A 16,250-nucleotide genomic window follows, 5' to 3' on the forward strand; every position below is an offset into this window, starting at 1 on the left:
CGGGGCCAGGCGCTGGGCCCCCGGGGCTGCGTCCTGGCCCCTACCGCCACGGGTCTGAGCTGGGGCTGGCCCCGGCCCACCCAGCCAGCCACAGGGCAACCCAAGCCCGGAGCGGGCAGAATGCGATTTTATTTGGTTGGCACGTCGTGGATGGCGACTTCCGCAGGCCCCTTAGTCTCTGGAGACCGAAGCGAGAGGCCTGGAGGATTTGTTTTCACTTGATGACAGTGGCGTTTTTTATAATCCACTGCTGGGCCCTTCCATTGCGGAAGGCGTTCTCTCCTGGCACAGTTGTGGTGGGTTTCTCTTCCAGGAGCGATGAAAGGGTTAGTGGTTCCCAAATCATCTTGGAAGTCGGCATGTCACTCCCTGACTTGGCGACTGCTGTTAACAAAGCACAGGGCACCTTAGTGAATGTGCACATCCAGAGGATCTGGAAGGACACCCAATGTGAGGCAAGAAAGAGACCCACTTGGAGGGACCAGAAAGCTGGTCTTTACTCTTAGCGAGAGGGTAAAGTTCGGATCACGGACTACCATGCCCAACCTTCTTTATTTATAGTTCTGGATTCCTTCCCTTCATCAAAACCCAGTTTAAAACACTGCCAGTGTTTAGTCTTCCCTGTTTCATCCCACCCCTTTCAAATGATTCCTTCTGCAACCATGTGGACACCCAGGTAACTCTTACTAAGGTGCATTCACTTGTATTCATACTCTTCTTAGTCTTTTCCTAAAGTGGAGGTGGTTTTCAGTTCTCCTGAGAGTGTAACTAAGAAAATGTTACTGCCTTTGGTTTCAGTGTCATCACTTTATCCAGATTCTCTTTTAACGTCTGCCTGTTGTTGGAAGCTTCCATGGCGGGCTCCTCTTGCTTCCATCCCTCCCCACTTTTTGGATGCGTTATGCCTTGTAAATATCCCTTGACTCGGCTTCCTTATTCCTACTGCGATCGCCTTAATTCGGGCCCTGTCCTCTAACTCCTGGACAGCCTCCTAATCAGGCCCCATCCAAACCTTCTCTGTGTAATCTTTATTCGGATGCCTGGTAAACAAGGAAAGTGATTGGCTACTGGCAGAAGGAGGGCTGGCTGGCGGTATCCTTTGCTTGAAGTGGAGACATTGTTTCAACTCCACAGACCCTTTCTTTAGGGAAAGCGCCACAATGGGCTCTTCAGATACTGTTAGGTAAAGTAAGTATGTACTCACTTTTCTTGAGGGAAACTGTAAAGTCGCCAGAAATCTAATAATTGTTGCAGACTGAGATATTAAGTGTTCTGTTCAGAAATGTAAATTGGGTAGATCATTAACAGGTTCTTGCCTGTTAATGATCTACCCAAGTTACATTTTAATTTTTAATTATTATAAATTTGACTAAGTGTATGTCAGAAAAAAAAAATGTAACTAGTATATCAAGCCCATGATGTCAGTGATGTAGTATTAGGACAGGAACACACACACAAAAACAAACAGGGGCGCCTGGGTGGTTCAGTTACTTGAGCATCCGACTCTTAATTTCGGCTCGGGTGGTAATCTCATGGTTCGTGGGTTCGAGCCCCGTCTCAGTCTCCGTGCTAATAGCACTGAGCCTGCTTGGGATTCTCACTCTCTCCCTCTTTCTGCCCTTCCCCCCCCCCCCCCATCCTCCCAACCTCGTTCCCTCTCTAAATAAATAAATAAACAAACAAACAAACAAAAAAAAACTTTTAAAGAAAAACATTATATGAGTAAGGGCAAATAACACATCAATATGGCCAAAACTATTAGAGTGGTAGGTGATGTCGTCTGGGAAACACCACACTAGAGCTTTCTTGAAATTTGAGGGTTTATATGGGATCCAAAGCCTAGTGCCACCTGGGCCTCTTAACAGTTGTTAGCTTCCATGCTATGAGAAAAAATAGTCTCCAGAACCTCCACGAGACTTGTTGATTTGCCCTTTTCTCTTCTCCCCCAAAATTTGTGCCTCCTGCCCACATCTCAGATCTGTAAGCCATTGCTTTGAAAGAAAGAAGCTTACCGGCTTTCTTCATATCTCTTTCACAGACTGAAGCAAAGTTGAGCTGAGGGTACATTTTTTTCTGTTTCTGCAAAGCACAGACCTTCATATACTGCCCGTCACTTTTGAAATCATTGGAGGTGGAAAACCTTCACAAAGAAAGCTCATTTAGTAGATCCTAGGGCAGGGGGTTAATGGAACCAGTCACTACTTTATCAGATTCTGGGGGAGAAGAAAGGACAGTGACTAGATGGTGTTCATTGGTGGGAGTATTGCTCCGTGGAAAGGAAGTTTCTAGAACCTAGCATTGTAAACCTGTGCAGGAACTCCAGAATCTCTTAGCTCTTCCCCAAATTAGATGTGGGCTGCTCCTATAACTCATTTCAAATGAAATCTCACAGCACCTTGTTCCTAAACTGCAGCCCTTTATATGCCGTAAGAGAAAATTTTGTTCTTTTTCTCACAGAGATCTTTGAGTACTTCTTGTCACTCTCGAAAATCATTCTTAGTGAAAAACCTTAGTTTTGCATTATTAACTCTCATTAGGGTCTAAATGAGGTTGGGGGTCATGTAGGGAAGCTGTCTCATCATTATGCAGTTATATATATTTCCTACAATCAAAAGTTTTTGTTAAGTTGTGATGAAAAGAGCAGCATGAATAAGGAAAAGAGAGGAAGGAAAATATTCACCTAAACCACTGTTCTTGCTTGGATGTAGGATCAGCCAACAGGGTCACAGGAAAGGTTGGTTTCAGCTCAGATCTTAACTTTTTTTTCTGAGACATCAGGGGTAGGCAGAAGTTCTCAGGGGGGTTGTGCTGGTAACCTTCCTGCAGCAGAGGGAAGAAGGGTCAGTGAAGGAGGAAGCTGAACCCTTGGGACTGAACTAAGTTCCCGGACTAAGCTTCAATTCCTCTAAAAGGATGCGACAAACCCTGCCAGAGAGGGGAAGTGGGGACTGAAACCAAAAGAAGAGGAAGCCATTCCCTGAGTGGGCTAAAACACTAGACCCCCTTATCCATGGAAGATACATTCCAAGACCCCCAGTGGATGCCGAAAACCATGAAGGGTACCAAGCCCTAGACATATACTATCTTTTTTTCCTATACATACATATGATAATGTTTAATGTATAAATGAGGCACAGTGAGGGATTAATAGCAACAACCAATAAAATAGAATAATTATAATGTAACAAAGGTTATGTGAATGTGGTCTCTCTAAAAATAGCGTACTGTACTGACACTTCTTCCTGTGATGATGTGAGAAGGTAAAATGCCTACATGATGAAATGAGGGAATGGCGTATGCACTGTGACTTAGCATTAGTCCCTCTTGATTAGATTATACCCAATTTGATTGTGGGTAACTGAAACCCTGCAAAGGTAAACCACAGATGAGGGCTGGGGGTGCGGGAGGTGGGAACGGGTGTACCTATTTGCTTTGTTGTCAAAAAACTTGTCCAAAGCTTGGTCAGTTTCCTAAGTAATTGACTGGACTTGCCTAGTGGCCCTTTGAAGTGAACAGCAGAGGAATTTACCCAGTTTTGAGAAGGATTCAATTAGTGAATCGCTTAGGAAGCCAAGCATTTGGTACTAAATTGGGAGATAGATCCATGGGACCCTACCTTCCTTTCTCAAAGATGACTGCCTCATTCACATTCCCTTCTCTGTCTGCAGTGAAAAGGTCACAGAATGGGATGTTTTGTGAGGTAATAATTTCATCATTACTAAAGGTCATAGAATCAAAGACTTTCAGAAAAGCTCTTAAAGGTCATCCAGTCTAACCATTCATCTGACCCCCTAATCCCCTCCACAATATTAATACTAAGTAAGTGGTCAATCTTCCTACACCTAAAAGCCCAACCTGTTTCACCTTTGCTCAGCTGTTAGCTATCTCCCTATAACTTTGACCCTGCAGCTCAAACAGAACAAATCCAATGTCTCTTCTGCAGGGTCTTTAAAGAATTTGAAGAGATCCATCACGTCCCTCCTAAGCTCATTCTCCTCTCTTAGGCTCAACATTGCCAGTATTTTGAACTTTCTTTCATGCGATGTGGCTTTGGGCTCCCTCTCCTTCTGCTTTTTCTCATCGTAACTCATTTGAGAAAGCAACCCTTTATATTCTTTCTAATATGTGACAATCTGAAATGAAAACAATATGCTAGCAACCGTGGGACCATCACCTTGTTAAAGACTCTATTCAAATGTCATCACCTCTTCCAGGAGCCTTGCCTAACTACACCATCTAAAATTGCCTCTCACGCTCATTGTGCTTCATTCCCTTATCCTGCTTTGTCATGGCACTTAGCACATTATATAGTATCTGTGTGATTGTTTGCGTGTTGATGGTCTGTCTACCTCACTAGAATTAAACATCATTCAGGCAGTCCTTGGGGTAGTCACTGGTGTATCCCTACTACGCGTAACAGTGCCTGGCACAAAGTAGGTGCTCCATAAATACTCGTTGAATGAACAAAAGAACGAATGAATGACTAGGCTGATTAAATGACAACACAGTGAGCTTCTTCTCATAGAATTTTAAAGCCTCTTTAAAAAAAAATACTTCCAGGGCGCCTGGGTGGCTCAGTCAGTTGAGCGTCCGACTTCGGCTCAGGTCACGATCTCGCGGTCCGTGAGTTCAAGCCCCGTGTCAGGCTCTGGGCTGATGGCTCAGAGCCTGGAGCCTGCTTCTGACTCTGTGTCTCCCTCTCTGCCCCTCCCCTGCTCATGCTCTGTCTCTCTCTGTCTCAAAAATAAACGTTAAAAAAAAAAAATTAAAAAAAAAAATACTTCCTGTTGAACCATGTCTTTTAAATGCTGTACTTGTTCTCTTTAAGCTCTTCCAGGTTGGAGGAACTTCCGTTCACGTTACCTCAACAAATAGAGATTTTACTCTAAAAAAGCACATGTGCCTAGGAATGAAGTCATAGCTAACAATCTGGCCACAAAAAGAGCAGAAACTCTGCAGAGCTAGATCTCACAGCAGAAAAAACAGGAACGGAAAAGTATTTGGAATCCAAAACAGCACTAGCTAAGGACTACAACAGCGTGAGTTTGTGTAGCTCGTCTCTAGCCCCGTATCATTAGCTTGTCTCCTACTTTCTTCCTGTCTGCTTCCCCCTCTCTCTGTGTTCACTCCCTACCTTTACCCTGTATCTTTCTCCTCCCTGTAGCTTCTGCTTGTTTGTTTCTACTTCCCTGTAACTTCAGCCTGCCCCTCCTCTGCTTTCGTGGTCCCTGCACTACCCTCCTCCTCCTGGTTTGATTTTTTTCTGGCCTCTCTCTACCTGCCCCGTCGGCTTTCACTCTTACCACCTTGATCTTCCCCTTTTCCAGACCCAGAGGCATGGAAGGACGACTCTGTTTGGCCTGGGCATTTGGGTCGTTGGTAGGTTGGCTGGTTTTGGTGTTGGTTTGGCTTCTGGCTTTGGGGGATTTTTGTTTGTTTTCATTTGGGGGTACCAATTTACACCGCAGGTCACCGATCAGCCTATGAATTTTGATTCACTGGCTCGGGTGCCCTCCTGCCCCCACCTCAGGTCCCCAGCCAGTTGCACAAAAGAGGATCTCTCAGGGCATCCTTTTGTTCATGGACTATGGTGGGGCCATTTCACTTAGAAGGGACTGTGGGGATAGCAATCACTTACAGACATGCCATCTCCGTTCTTCAGCTTGCCTACCGGAACCCACCCTCTTCTAATACACGTGCCTGGGCATAGCAAAAGAATGCTTCTTCTGTGTATGATCTTTGGCTCACCAAAGACCGTCACTTTCGTTTGGCAAGAGAAAGGGGGGTGGGTTGCAGTATGGATATGAAAGGAGCATTCTAGATGGGCATATCCTTCTTCTTGAACTTGTTGCTGACAGTCCATAGAACTACCATGGTGTCAGTCTTTGACAATCGGTGCCTTAACTCTATTAATACAATTTGACTGGTAGCACAGTTTGCTCATGAATACGATCAGGTCCTGCGTGTGATTTGCACAAAGTTCCAGCTGTCGGAAGGAAGCTCGTCTTGCATCAAGTTAGATGATAGTCTTGTGTTTCCTTCTCTACCTTGAGCAGGACAATCTTAGCCTGGCATTTGTTCATTTCTTGCTGTACATTACCCATCACCATGAGAAGTAACCACTGAGTTTACATCCAAAGGGCACAAATTCTGAGACTCAAGAGACCATGGGCAATGAATTAATTAGCCCATAGTCAGCATATATCATTGCATATTAGCATTTTCTCCCCCATTTGGAGAGGAATCTTTTACCGCCATTCCTCTAGCAACTAAGGAAATACTAACCTCAAATTCACCACTTGGTATTACAAGGGTCTGTCTCAGGTAATTTCTGTGATAATTAGATTCTTTTGTTTGCACTTTCACTTTATTTAATTTCTTCTTGTTATATTAGGCCTGCTCTCAAGGCTGTCAAGATCTTTTTTAGATCCCGATTCCTAAATATCTTTTAAATTGATTTTCTTCACTTCCTCGGCTATTAATTTAGTTCAATTCTTCAGCATCTCTCCCCTTAGCTTCATCACAATGAATCTTTCTGATTTGTATCTCTTCCCCAATGAACACAACTTTCTCCTCCAAAAAACGGTCTTTCTAAAAATGCCGATTTGAGTGTGCCTTTTATGTCCTGCCATTTACGCTCTTACATCTCCATGAGTGCTCCTCACTTCCTTGTGTCTTCATGTGTCTGCCTTTCCCTCTGATGGGGGTATTCTCCTGTCCTTTTGCCAAGGATCATATCCTCTGTAAAGCCTCCCGGATCACTGCCTTTCCTCCGACAAAGATACTAATCTCTATGTGAGTTCTATATCTTGCATATTCTTGTATTATCCATATATCCTGGTATATTATAATAACTTTTCTATTTCTCATTTATTGATCAGTCTCTCCTACTAGTCTCCAAGTTCCTTCAAGATAGAAACTGTCCTGAAAGCATCCTTATATCTTAGTTCTTTGTTTAGCATATGTTCAGCAACTGTTTACCGGATTGAACGTGAACTTCTGCAGTGTAGAACCGAGCCCCAAATGTCTGGCTGTTGTGATGGTACATCCTCTGCTGTGTTCCTCTCCCCTTCTCCTGACACCCAAAGCCGTGGGTATAGAGCATAATCCTTTCCCCATCTCCCGTTTAGTTATTTCTGTTCCTCGTTCCTCGTTTCCTGATTTATCCTTTGCCACTTTGCCCTCAACCCGAAAGCCAGTGGCTAGTTCACCTTTGGGGAATTACAAACTAAATGTCTTTGGCCAGGGAGGAACAGTTTCTAATTAGGACCCTCTTTTCTCCACACAGTGGAGTTTCATGACACGAGCTTGTGCAGTTCTGGTCCTGAGCCTCTCCAGATTTTGTGTGTGCAATACACAGCAAGGCAGAAGAAGGAAGAAGATGGCTCCTGACGCCATCTTCCACGTTAACTTAATTCCTTCTTCAAGCCACCTCCTGATTCCTCAGGGCCCTTCCTCAGGGTGCCAGGAAGCTTCCCCAGGCGCCATTACCTTGAGCAGCAATTCCTTGGGAAAGTATTTGGGTGCGATGTTCTTTCCTTGCTGGTCGAATGGGCAGGGAAGTGGGTTGTTGGTCATAATCAGTAAGGTCTTATCCTGATCATACTCTGTTACTTTTAATGTGAAGCTTCTGATTTTCCCGTTTCGAGCCAGGAATTTCTGCAGGGCGGTGGGCTTCAAAGGCTCATAGTACTGGGCCTGAGCAACACAGAGGTTTCCAGAGAGACAAAGGGATTAGATCAAGAGAAGATTAATCAATTGGCTAGTCTTCAGCCTCTGTGGGGGAGGGACAGACGCTGCACAGGGGCCGGACAAATCTGCTCTGAAGCAGATTTTACAGAAATCTGCTTGGTTTTACAGAAAACGTCTGAAGCCCTCTGTGCCTCTCTGCCCTCAGAACATTCCCCACAAATAGACGAAGGGGTGAGGAAGTGAGATGGGAGGGAAGGTTCCCACATAAAAGGAGCAAGATGACTTAGTCCTTCTGAAAAAGTGTAACGTCGTGCCCAACACAATGGGGCAAACAGAAGCTTCCATGTCAAACCTAGGTGGCCTTCTCTACAAGTCTGTTTGAGGCAAAGGGAGAGATTGCCAGGCACCAAAGCTCCTTCCTTGTTCCGGGATACCAACACAGCCCCTCTCTCCATCTCCCCACCCACCAAGAGTTCTCCACAGGCACAACCACATTAACATGCATAATAAGCACGACCTTATAAAGGAGAAGCAGTCACAAAAGACTGCGTGTCATTTAAGACGTGATGGGGGAAGGGGCGGTCCCGCTAAATTTGCTTTTCCATCCCTAGGAGGGAGGCAGAGGATTGGCGAGGGAGAGAATAGAATACCTCCTATTAGAAATAGGTTTTCTCCACTTAAAAAAAAAGATCAGCTGCAGCCAACACCCCCTTCCCACCTCCTCCCTCGTCCCTCCCTATCACCGAACCCAGCACTGCCACAGGCCTGGTGTCCTAGGACAGCCCTGCTTTCCTGTCCCAGGAGTCTGCGCGGTCACAGAAGCTGGCAGCACCAGGAGGCATTTGGGATACCCTAGCAGTGGCCCTGCTGCTGAACCCTTAAGGATCTTGGCGGGGATGAATGCTTTTTCCACCTACCATATTTGGATGGACTGTGTATTCCTGAAGGTTCTTCAGGACAAATTTTGAAGGCCCGACTGCATCAAAAATCTAGAGACAATAATTGAGATCAGGAGTTTCAAGTTGCACCTATCCTAAACAGCATTCCGTTCCTTACCTCACCTCACCCTAGGCTGACCCTAAAAACCGGTCAGAAGAACGAAGTCCTCCCAGTTTTGTACCCTGGGATCCTGGGATTCGGCCACAGCAAGGAGAGCTACGTTCCGAGGCATCCTGACAGGGAAGCTTGTACGTGGAAAAGGTGGGCCTGCTTTATTATGAATGTCAGATAAAGCTGTGGGGGAGGGAAGTGGGTAAAGGGCAGCATTAAAGTTCAGATGGGGACAAATCACTCCAAGGGATCGCACCTCTTCCTTCTGCCTTTTCCATTTCTATAGGGGTGAAATCTAGTGAAAATCAACAGGGAGGACACGCTCTCGGGAGAAAAGCAAGTTACAAAAGGGCAACAACCGAAGGCTTGTGGTGCAAGGGAGCCCTAGGGATCACTGCCTGCCAAGCTGGAAGCAGACATACAGAGGAAGAGAGAAACAACGGTGCATTTTGCTTTTTTTGAATATTTCGACAGCACACGATTCTCCCAGAAGTGATGGCAAAAAATAATTGAATGTCGGTCATGCTTTTGTCCACCGCTTTGCATTTCTCTGCTGGTGGACGTGCTGGTGATTGGCAGACTGTTGGAGGGTCGTGTCTGGTGGACGTGCTGGTGAAGGACAGACTGTTGGGGTGTCGCGTCTGGTCGTACAGTCGCCGGGCCTTCTGCATCGCCTTCGCTGACCCCGGTGTTGCTGCCTGGCCTCTAGCTCAGCCCTAACTTATCCACAGATGAGTCAAAAGGATGAGGACGGAAGGAAATGAAAGCTGAGTTACCTCCTTTGGGCTTGGCATAATCGGAAATCAGAAAAAGAGGAGGAGTCACAATCCTGTGTGTGGACCAACATTTCCAAGGATTGCCATGCCCCCGAGGAGGTGATATGGTAAGGTGGGGCGCAAAGGAAACAGAACATGCACTGAGAGGTGAGGAAAGTGTGGATGTGAATGGAAAAGAGGGAAGGTGTAAAGATGGGACAGAACCATACAATGGGGGAAGGTGTTGTGTTCCTAGAGGAAAATGCCAGAAGCTGGCAATGACCAGGGGTGGGGGTTGGGGGGGGGGGGAATGTGGACTAGGAGGAGGCCTATCAGAGCCATGCCATGCATTCCATTAGGAACAATGGGAAGCAATAAATCCAGAGATGCAATGATTTAATTTTTGGAAAACTGAAATCCCTTTGTTCAAAACAAAGATATATTAGGAATAGTCCACTTCACAGATATGCTACATATATTCAGAACCACAGAAATCTCAGGAAAACGTGAGAGAAAGATGTGAAGACTTTTCTCTTGTAGGTTTTTTTAAAAATTAATTTTAGGGGGGGGGCGCCTGGGTGGCGCAGTCGGTTGGGCGTCCAACTTCAGCCAGGTCACGATCTCGCGGTCCGTGAGTTCGAGCCCCGCGTCGGGCTCTGGGCTGATGGCTCAGAGCCTGGAGCCTGTTTCCGATTCTGTGTCTCCCTCTCTCTCTGCCCCTCCCCCGTTCATGCTCTGTCTCTCTCTGTCCCAAAAAATAAATAAATGTTGAAAAAAAAAAAAAAAAAAAAAAATTAATTTTAGGGGGGGAAATCTCAAAGGAAAATGTTTTCACTCTTGAATTTTTCTGAAGTGTTGCATCTCAGCTCCAAATGAGTCTACGGCAGTTGACTAAGCCCACGGGAGTGTCCCAAGTGGAATATGTTTTTAGTTTTATGTTGAATTGTACTATCGTGGCTGGTAAAATAAAAGTTGGCCTGGAAAATTCACTTGAATATGAAAAACCTGGGGAAGCAACCAAACCATCCAATGGAGTTTTGCTGCAAGAGGTGGCCATTAAGCCTAGCTAAGTAGGGTTTCTAAGATAGGCTTATGGTCCCTGGCTTCTAGCCCTGATTTGTCGCGGATACATCCCTGTCTCTTTTCTATGTCTCTGTTTCCCTTTCATAAAATTAGGATAAATTACCCTTGCTGTCTGTACAAACATTGACCGTTTCTTGCTCTTCAACAGGAGGTCTGTGAACCCCACTTCCAAAGTACTCAGAGTAACTCCAAAGAAAGACTATACATACACATTTACTAAGGCTCTTTCTTACCTCATCGTTATCAACCCCTATCCCTTTCTCAAGTTTAACTGAGCTGGTTCCTGGAGTCCTTGATACGGCATCTTGGAACCTGAAAAAGCGGAAAATCCAATGGTATTTGCTTACTCAGAGGCCTGGTCCTTGGCATATTCTCAATCTCCCTCAACAAAGTTTGGGAGCCCGACTTAGAGGAGCCCAGTTTGGGTGGTCACTAATTGAATATGCACGTATAGGATTTGTTATTATCCAGCCTGCATTCTGGTGGGGGTGGGGGGGTGGGGAACAAAACTTCAGTTCAGTGAGTTCAGCAAGTGGGACCTCTTGGAGATATGATGATACCTGATAAGTTGAATTCTTCGAAAATAAGGGTGTTAGACAGCTTAAGGACATTCTTTTGGGCACCTGGACCTTTATAATATCCTTCAAGACGACCTACTATTTTGAATGCCTACCTGCCTACTCTTCTCCACAGGGAAATGGCTCTACCTTTGCCAATAATTAACTAATGATTCCATGAAAAGGGACATTATTAGTGGAACTTCACAACTAAATTTCCAATTCTGAATGACTATGCTTGGATTACTGGCTCCCTCTTGTACCTAACCACATCTAAGTTTCTCTATCTAGAACTAAGATGGTAAAAATCATGAATGGCAAATATTCTCATACTCTGTGTTTTCTCTTAGTTTCAGATCCCCTGCCCAGATACCAGTTCCTTTTGGCGAGAAGAGGGAGGGAGGCAGAAGTTGCAATATTTAGTAATAAAGTGTTTTAGATTCCATATTTTAGATTCCATGACTAATTCCACTTAAACCCATTTACTGCCTGAACATAGGGAAAGATGCTCATCAGTAAGACTGGGTTAAGGATTAAAATAAATGGCCTGCTTCCTCCTTGGAGATAATTCCTGTTCGGGTATTAACTAGCTTACATTAAATAGAAGCCTGGGACTACCTGAAGTAGACCTCTCTCCTCTAAAAATGAGGGTGGCAGGGGCGCCTGGGTGGCTCAGTCGGTTAGGCGTCCGACTTCGGCTCAGGTCATGATCTCGAGGTTTGTGAGTTCGAGCCCCGCGTCGGGCTCTGTGCTGACAGCTCAGAGCCTGGAGCCTGCTTCCGATTCTGTGTCTCCCTCTCTCGCTGCCCCTCCCCTGCTCATGCTCTGTCTCTCTCTGTCTCAAAAATAAATAAAAACATTTAAAAAAATTTTTTTAATAAAAAAATAAAAATAAATAAAAACGAGGGTGGCCGTGTAAGGACCAAACTAAGAAAAACAGAAATAGCCAAGCTACGTAGTTGGCGGGTCCACTGCTGTAGGATGGTAAGAATCATCCCCAATCCAGTATCAAGTCCCATCCAAGCATGGCTCACTTCCACCTGTCGCTGGCTACCAACTCCATCCTTAACTCAGGCCAGACGTCTTAAAAATAGTCTCAAGGGGAGCAGGTGACACATTGTGGCTAGACCAAAATAAATTCATCCCCCACTTAACATCTTAAAGGTGGTACCTTTTTTATGTGTCCTACTATCTTAAGTCATCTAATAATAATATACTGTAATCTTTATTGTAGCACTTTTAAAAAATGATTCTCTATTATCTCAAAGGCAGCACAGGATCCCAGATACTCTTTATGCCAATTTAAGGCATAGAGCTGTGGGGGAAATTCTCCTACAGCCCAGCAGTGTCCACCAAGGACAGTCTGGTGCTTTACTTTTGACAACTCTATTCTCATTGCTGCACGAAACACAGACCAAGATCCGGTTTTTGATCTCAGGACGGTCAGTCAATTAAAATATTTTTTAATGTTCATTTTTTTATTTTGAGAGAGAGAGAGAGAGAGCAGGGGAAGGGCAGAGAGAGATGGAGACAGAAAATTCCAAGCAGACTGCGTGCTGTCAGTGCAGAGCCCGATGCAGGGCTTAATCTCACAAACTGTGAGCTCATGCCCTAAGCCGACATCAAGAGCTGGACGCTTAACCGGCTGAGCCACCCAGGTGCCCCTAAAACATTTTTAATGAGTCTACTCTGTGACTAGTACTGTTCAGAGTGATAGGGACTACAACAAATGCTTGCATAAAATCGTCCTTATAAATTAGTTGGGCAAAGAAAAGTACACACTTGGTTTGTCTCTTTTGGCCCATCGCTGTTCACTGCTAAGTGGGTCAATCCAAGGCAAGTATTCACCCAGAGGCCAAAGTCAGTGTCTCCAAAGAGTCCAGGTTCTGTAGGGGCTCAATTCAATCCATTTCTTCCTTAGCACACACTGTGTGTCCAGCCCCGTTCTTGATCCTGTTTTGGAAACAAGGCTGGTAGGTGTTGTTGTGAATGCAGAGAATGCACAAGACATGATGACTTTTGTCCTCAAGAACTTAGGTGGTAAACGGCGGAGTGGAAGGGGTGGGTGGGGGGAGGAAGTGACTGTTAAGTGTGAAATAGAAAGGACAAATACATGCTAGTACATTAGGTGAGTCATTTCACCTCTCGGGGCCTTAATTTCCTCATTTGTAAAAGTGGAGAGAGTTAACCAAATGATTTAAAGATAATATTCTAATTCCTTTTGACAGCGCGAAGAATTTTCCTACATAAAGACCTGAAGTAAAATCCATTCACGGGTTAGTCGTGGGAGAGAGTTGGAGAGCAGCCATGCTTTAATTTACATCCCCTTTCAATACAACCACCCTCTCATAGGTTAGGTCTATAAAACCAGGGAAAGGGTGTGTATATGTTGGTGTGGGAGGGGGTGGCAGGAAGTTGCTATATTTCTTTGATATGAACAATTTAAAATGGAAGATAAAAGTTGACGGTGGACAAGCCACTATTTCGAGAAGAGAGGTCAGTGAGGCTCACGGGGATGTTTCCCAAAGGATGTGGAGCTTGAGCTGGGCCTTATAAGATGGTGGGTGAAGTCACCTGACTGGAAGGTATTTGTCGTTGTTGTTTTAAGTAGCAAGACCTAAAAGTGGATAGGTCGGGTGGGATCAAATCATGGGGGTCTTGGTAATGAAGGAGGAACTTTGATAAGGTCTTTCAGCCCAAGCTCCTATCAAGCCCATGGGTTTGGAGGAAAGATCTGCCTTAGTGTTGAGAATGTCGATAAGTGATTATTTAAGGTTTATACCTAGTTTGGTTGTCTAGACATAAACCCTAAAGACAATTGTCTAGAGTTTATGACTAGACTGAGCTAAACTCTGAAAGTTCCCTCAAGGGTAATAGACTAATGAGGTTTTCACCCTTTTCTCACCTTTAATTTACTGGAATCATGAGTCCAATTCACGCGGATACTGAAACTAAAATAAAAAGAAGCCACCCAACTGGAAGGTACAAATCTTGGGTTGCTTTTCTGCAACGCAGGGTGGAAAAAACCAAAATCACACAAACACAAAAATGACACCCAGACTAAAAATGGAAAGATCTGGTGTATAATACCTTGAAGGACATCAGGAGACCTTAGTTCATTGAGGAAGGAGAGATTCCTTGGCACTGAAAACTTCCGTTTTGAAAGTGTTTTATTCTTTTCTTGATTCTGGAGGAGACACAGGAATTTGTGATGAACAGGCAATCTAGAATGCTCAGGTGTTCTGTGTTGGAGTGAGCACAAAGGCTTCAACAAAATCTGCACCGATCTGCTCCAATTTGTTTTTTTTCAACCTGTGACTTCCCTGTACATACACTGACCTTGTCACCATATCTTAACTTCTACTTTATTTTTTCTTAATGTTTATTTACTTATTTTGAGAGAGAGAGCGAGAGAGAGAGGGAGAGGGAGAACACCAAGTAGACTCTGCACTTTCAACACAGAACCCAATGCAGGGCTCAATCCCACGAACCGTGGGATCATGACCTGAGATGAAATCTAGAGTCGGACGCTTAACCGACTGAGCCACCCAGGCGCCCCAATCAACCTCTACTTTAACCTATTCCTCAAATACAGTGAACTTTCTCTCTTATTCCCCATACTTAAAACCCTCTCCCCACGTCTTCAAACCATTTGAACCTTCTTCTTTCTTTATATTACCACTGAGGTCTTTCCTCTTTAGAGAAGACTTTCCAGATCAATCCAATCCCAAACTCTAGCCTGAAGGCACTGCTTTTTGTGCACGCAATTCTATCTTGTAGTTTTACCTGTACTTTTCTTCTGTGCAGGTACTGTTTGCCTCCTACACAGTAAGCTCCTTGAAAGTGACACGTGAGTTATATATATATTGGTCCCCCCCGCCACTACCACATACCCCTGTTTTGTATATTAGGCATTCAAACTTAATATTTACTTCTGTATGTTTCCCGACCATTTGTGACATGTTAAACACCATCCTAGGCAATGGGAACAAACATAAATCCCAGTCCTTGACCTCAAGGAGCTCATAGTTTAGCCGGGAGGAGATGAAGAAAGAGTTCAATTCAACAGATTGCAATGCATGTATCAATCAGGGATCTGTTCAAGGGGCTGTTGAATCAAAGAGGAAGAGCACTAAACCCTGGGAGACATTTGGAACTAACACCTAAACCGAGTCTGGAAAGGTGAGTACAAGTAGCTTATGCCTGGAACATAAGATTTAACATAAAAGCAGCAAGAGATGAGACTAGAAAGGAAGCCAAGGTCCAAATCCTAGAGTGTAGACCCTGATAGAAGCTTGTAAGTCACCCTATGAGTAATAAAGAGCTATCGAGGGATTAAGTTGGGAGATACATTGAACAATATGTATTTTAGAAATACAAAAATGGTGGCAGAGTGAACTATATATTGGAAAGGCACAGAGGCCTTTAAGAAGGCTATGGTATGGAGGAAGGAGTGAGAAATTAAATGGGTCGCAAATTTGTGCCATTCACCTCTGTCTCCCAGCCCTGGATGACCTATGCAAAGATGGCCAACCGTATTCTCTCCGCTAGGGATTTGAGAGCTTGATAAAGACACAGAAAGATGGGAGATGATTGTAGCTGAATTGTCCTCTGCAGCATCCCAGGCAGAAGGGCTAAGCCCCGCCTGCTGAGGTCCCCAGAGCCGCTGCAGATCTAGCCCTCCCTGACGCATGGTTATTCAGTTTTCCCTTCAATCTGGGAGCTTTCCCAAGAGCTTTTCGAATACCGCTCCCCCCCCCCACCCCCACCCGCCTTCTTTTTTTCCCCTGAAACTAGCCAGCGTTCATTTCTGTTGTTTGCCATCAAAACAAAACAAAAACAACACCTAAACTGACAGAGGCTCTAAAGCCGATCAGCAGCAGTGAGGAGGGATAAATGAAGGACCTCTGAACGATGTTAGGAAGATAGAATTAACAGGACTTGTTAACCAATTGGATCCGCAGGCTGATGGATATAGTCACATTTTTAGCTTGGTTGCTTGAGTGGATAGGGGTGCAGTTTACTACATTAGAAAATAAGGAAGATAGAGTGAATTTGGGGGATAAATGATGATTTGTGGTTTGGGTTTGTTAAATAGGAGGTGCAGGTAGGG

General features: G+C 44.7%; 1 protein-coding gene and 1 long non-coding RNA gene across 6 annotated transcripts; one reads left to right on the forward strand and one right to left on the reverse strand.

Moving 5' to 3' along the window:
* Positions 1-109: 109 nt before the first annotated feature.
* On the reverse strand, positions 110-14,334 carry TSGA13 (testis specific 13). Of its 4 annotated transcripts, none has more exons than XM_060633165.2 (8): positions 14,228-14,334; positions 12,920-13,090; positions 10,814-10,892; positions 8,610-8,681; positions 7,492-7,698; positions 2,681-2,820; positions 2,013-2,140; positions 110-384 (listed from the first exon to the last, which is right to left on the reverse strand). In XM_060633165.2, exons 2-8 carry the CDS (start codon positions 12,940-12,942, stop codon positions 215-217), a joined length of 819 nt encoding a protein of 272 aa, XP_060489148.1. In that variant the 5' UTR covers positions 12,943-13,090; positions 14,228-14,334; the 3' UTR covers positions 110-214. The 4 variants fall into 4 exon arrangements, with proteins under 4 accessions (XP_060489148.1, XP_060489152.1, XP_060489147.1 ...); XM_060633169.2 differs by having other exon boundaries at positions 110-381; positions 14,043-14,333; XM_060633164.3 differs by having other exon boundaries at positions 14,043-14,332.
* On the forward strand, positions 3,732-11,569 carry LOC132679530 (uncharacterized). 2 transcript variants are annotated; one of them, XR_009610199.3, is made up of 5 exons: positions 3,732-3,819; positions 4,829-5,039; positions 8,764-8,892; positions 9,029-9,665; positions 11,488-11,569. It is a non-coding gene; the product is annotated as an uncharacterized LOC132679530 (long non-coding RNA). The 2 variants fall into 2 exon arrangements; XR_009610198.3 differs by lacking the exon at positions 11,488-11,569 and having other exon boundaries at positions 9,029-9,766.
* Positions 14,335-16,250: the final 1,916 nt, after the last annotated feature.

Source organism: Panthera onca, chromosome A2 (assembly GCF_046562875.1).
Source record: "Panthera onca isolate mPanOnc1 chromosome A2, mPanOnc1 haplotype 2, whole genome shotgun sequence".
NCBI lineage: Eukaryota > Metazoa > Chordata > Mammalia > Carnivora > Felidae > Panthera > Panthera onca.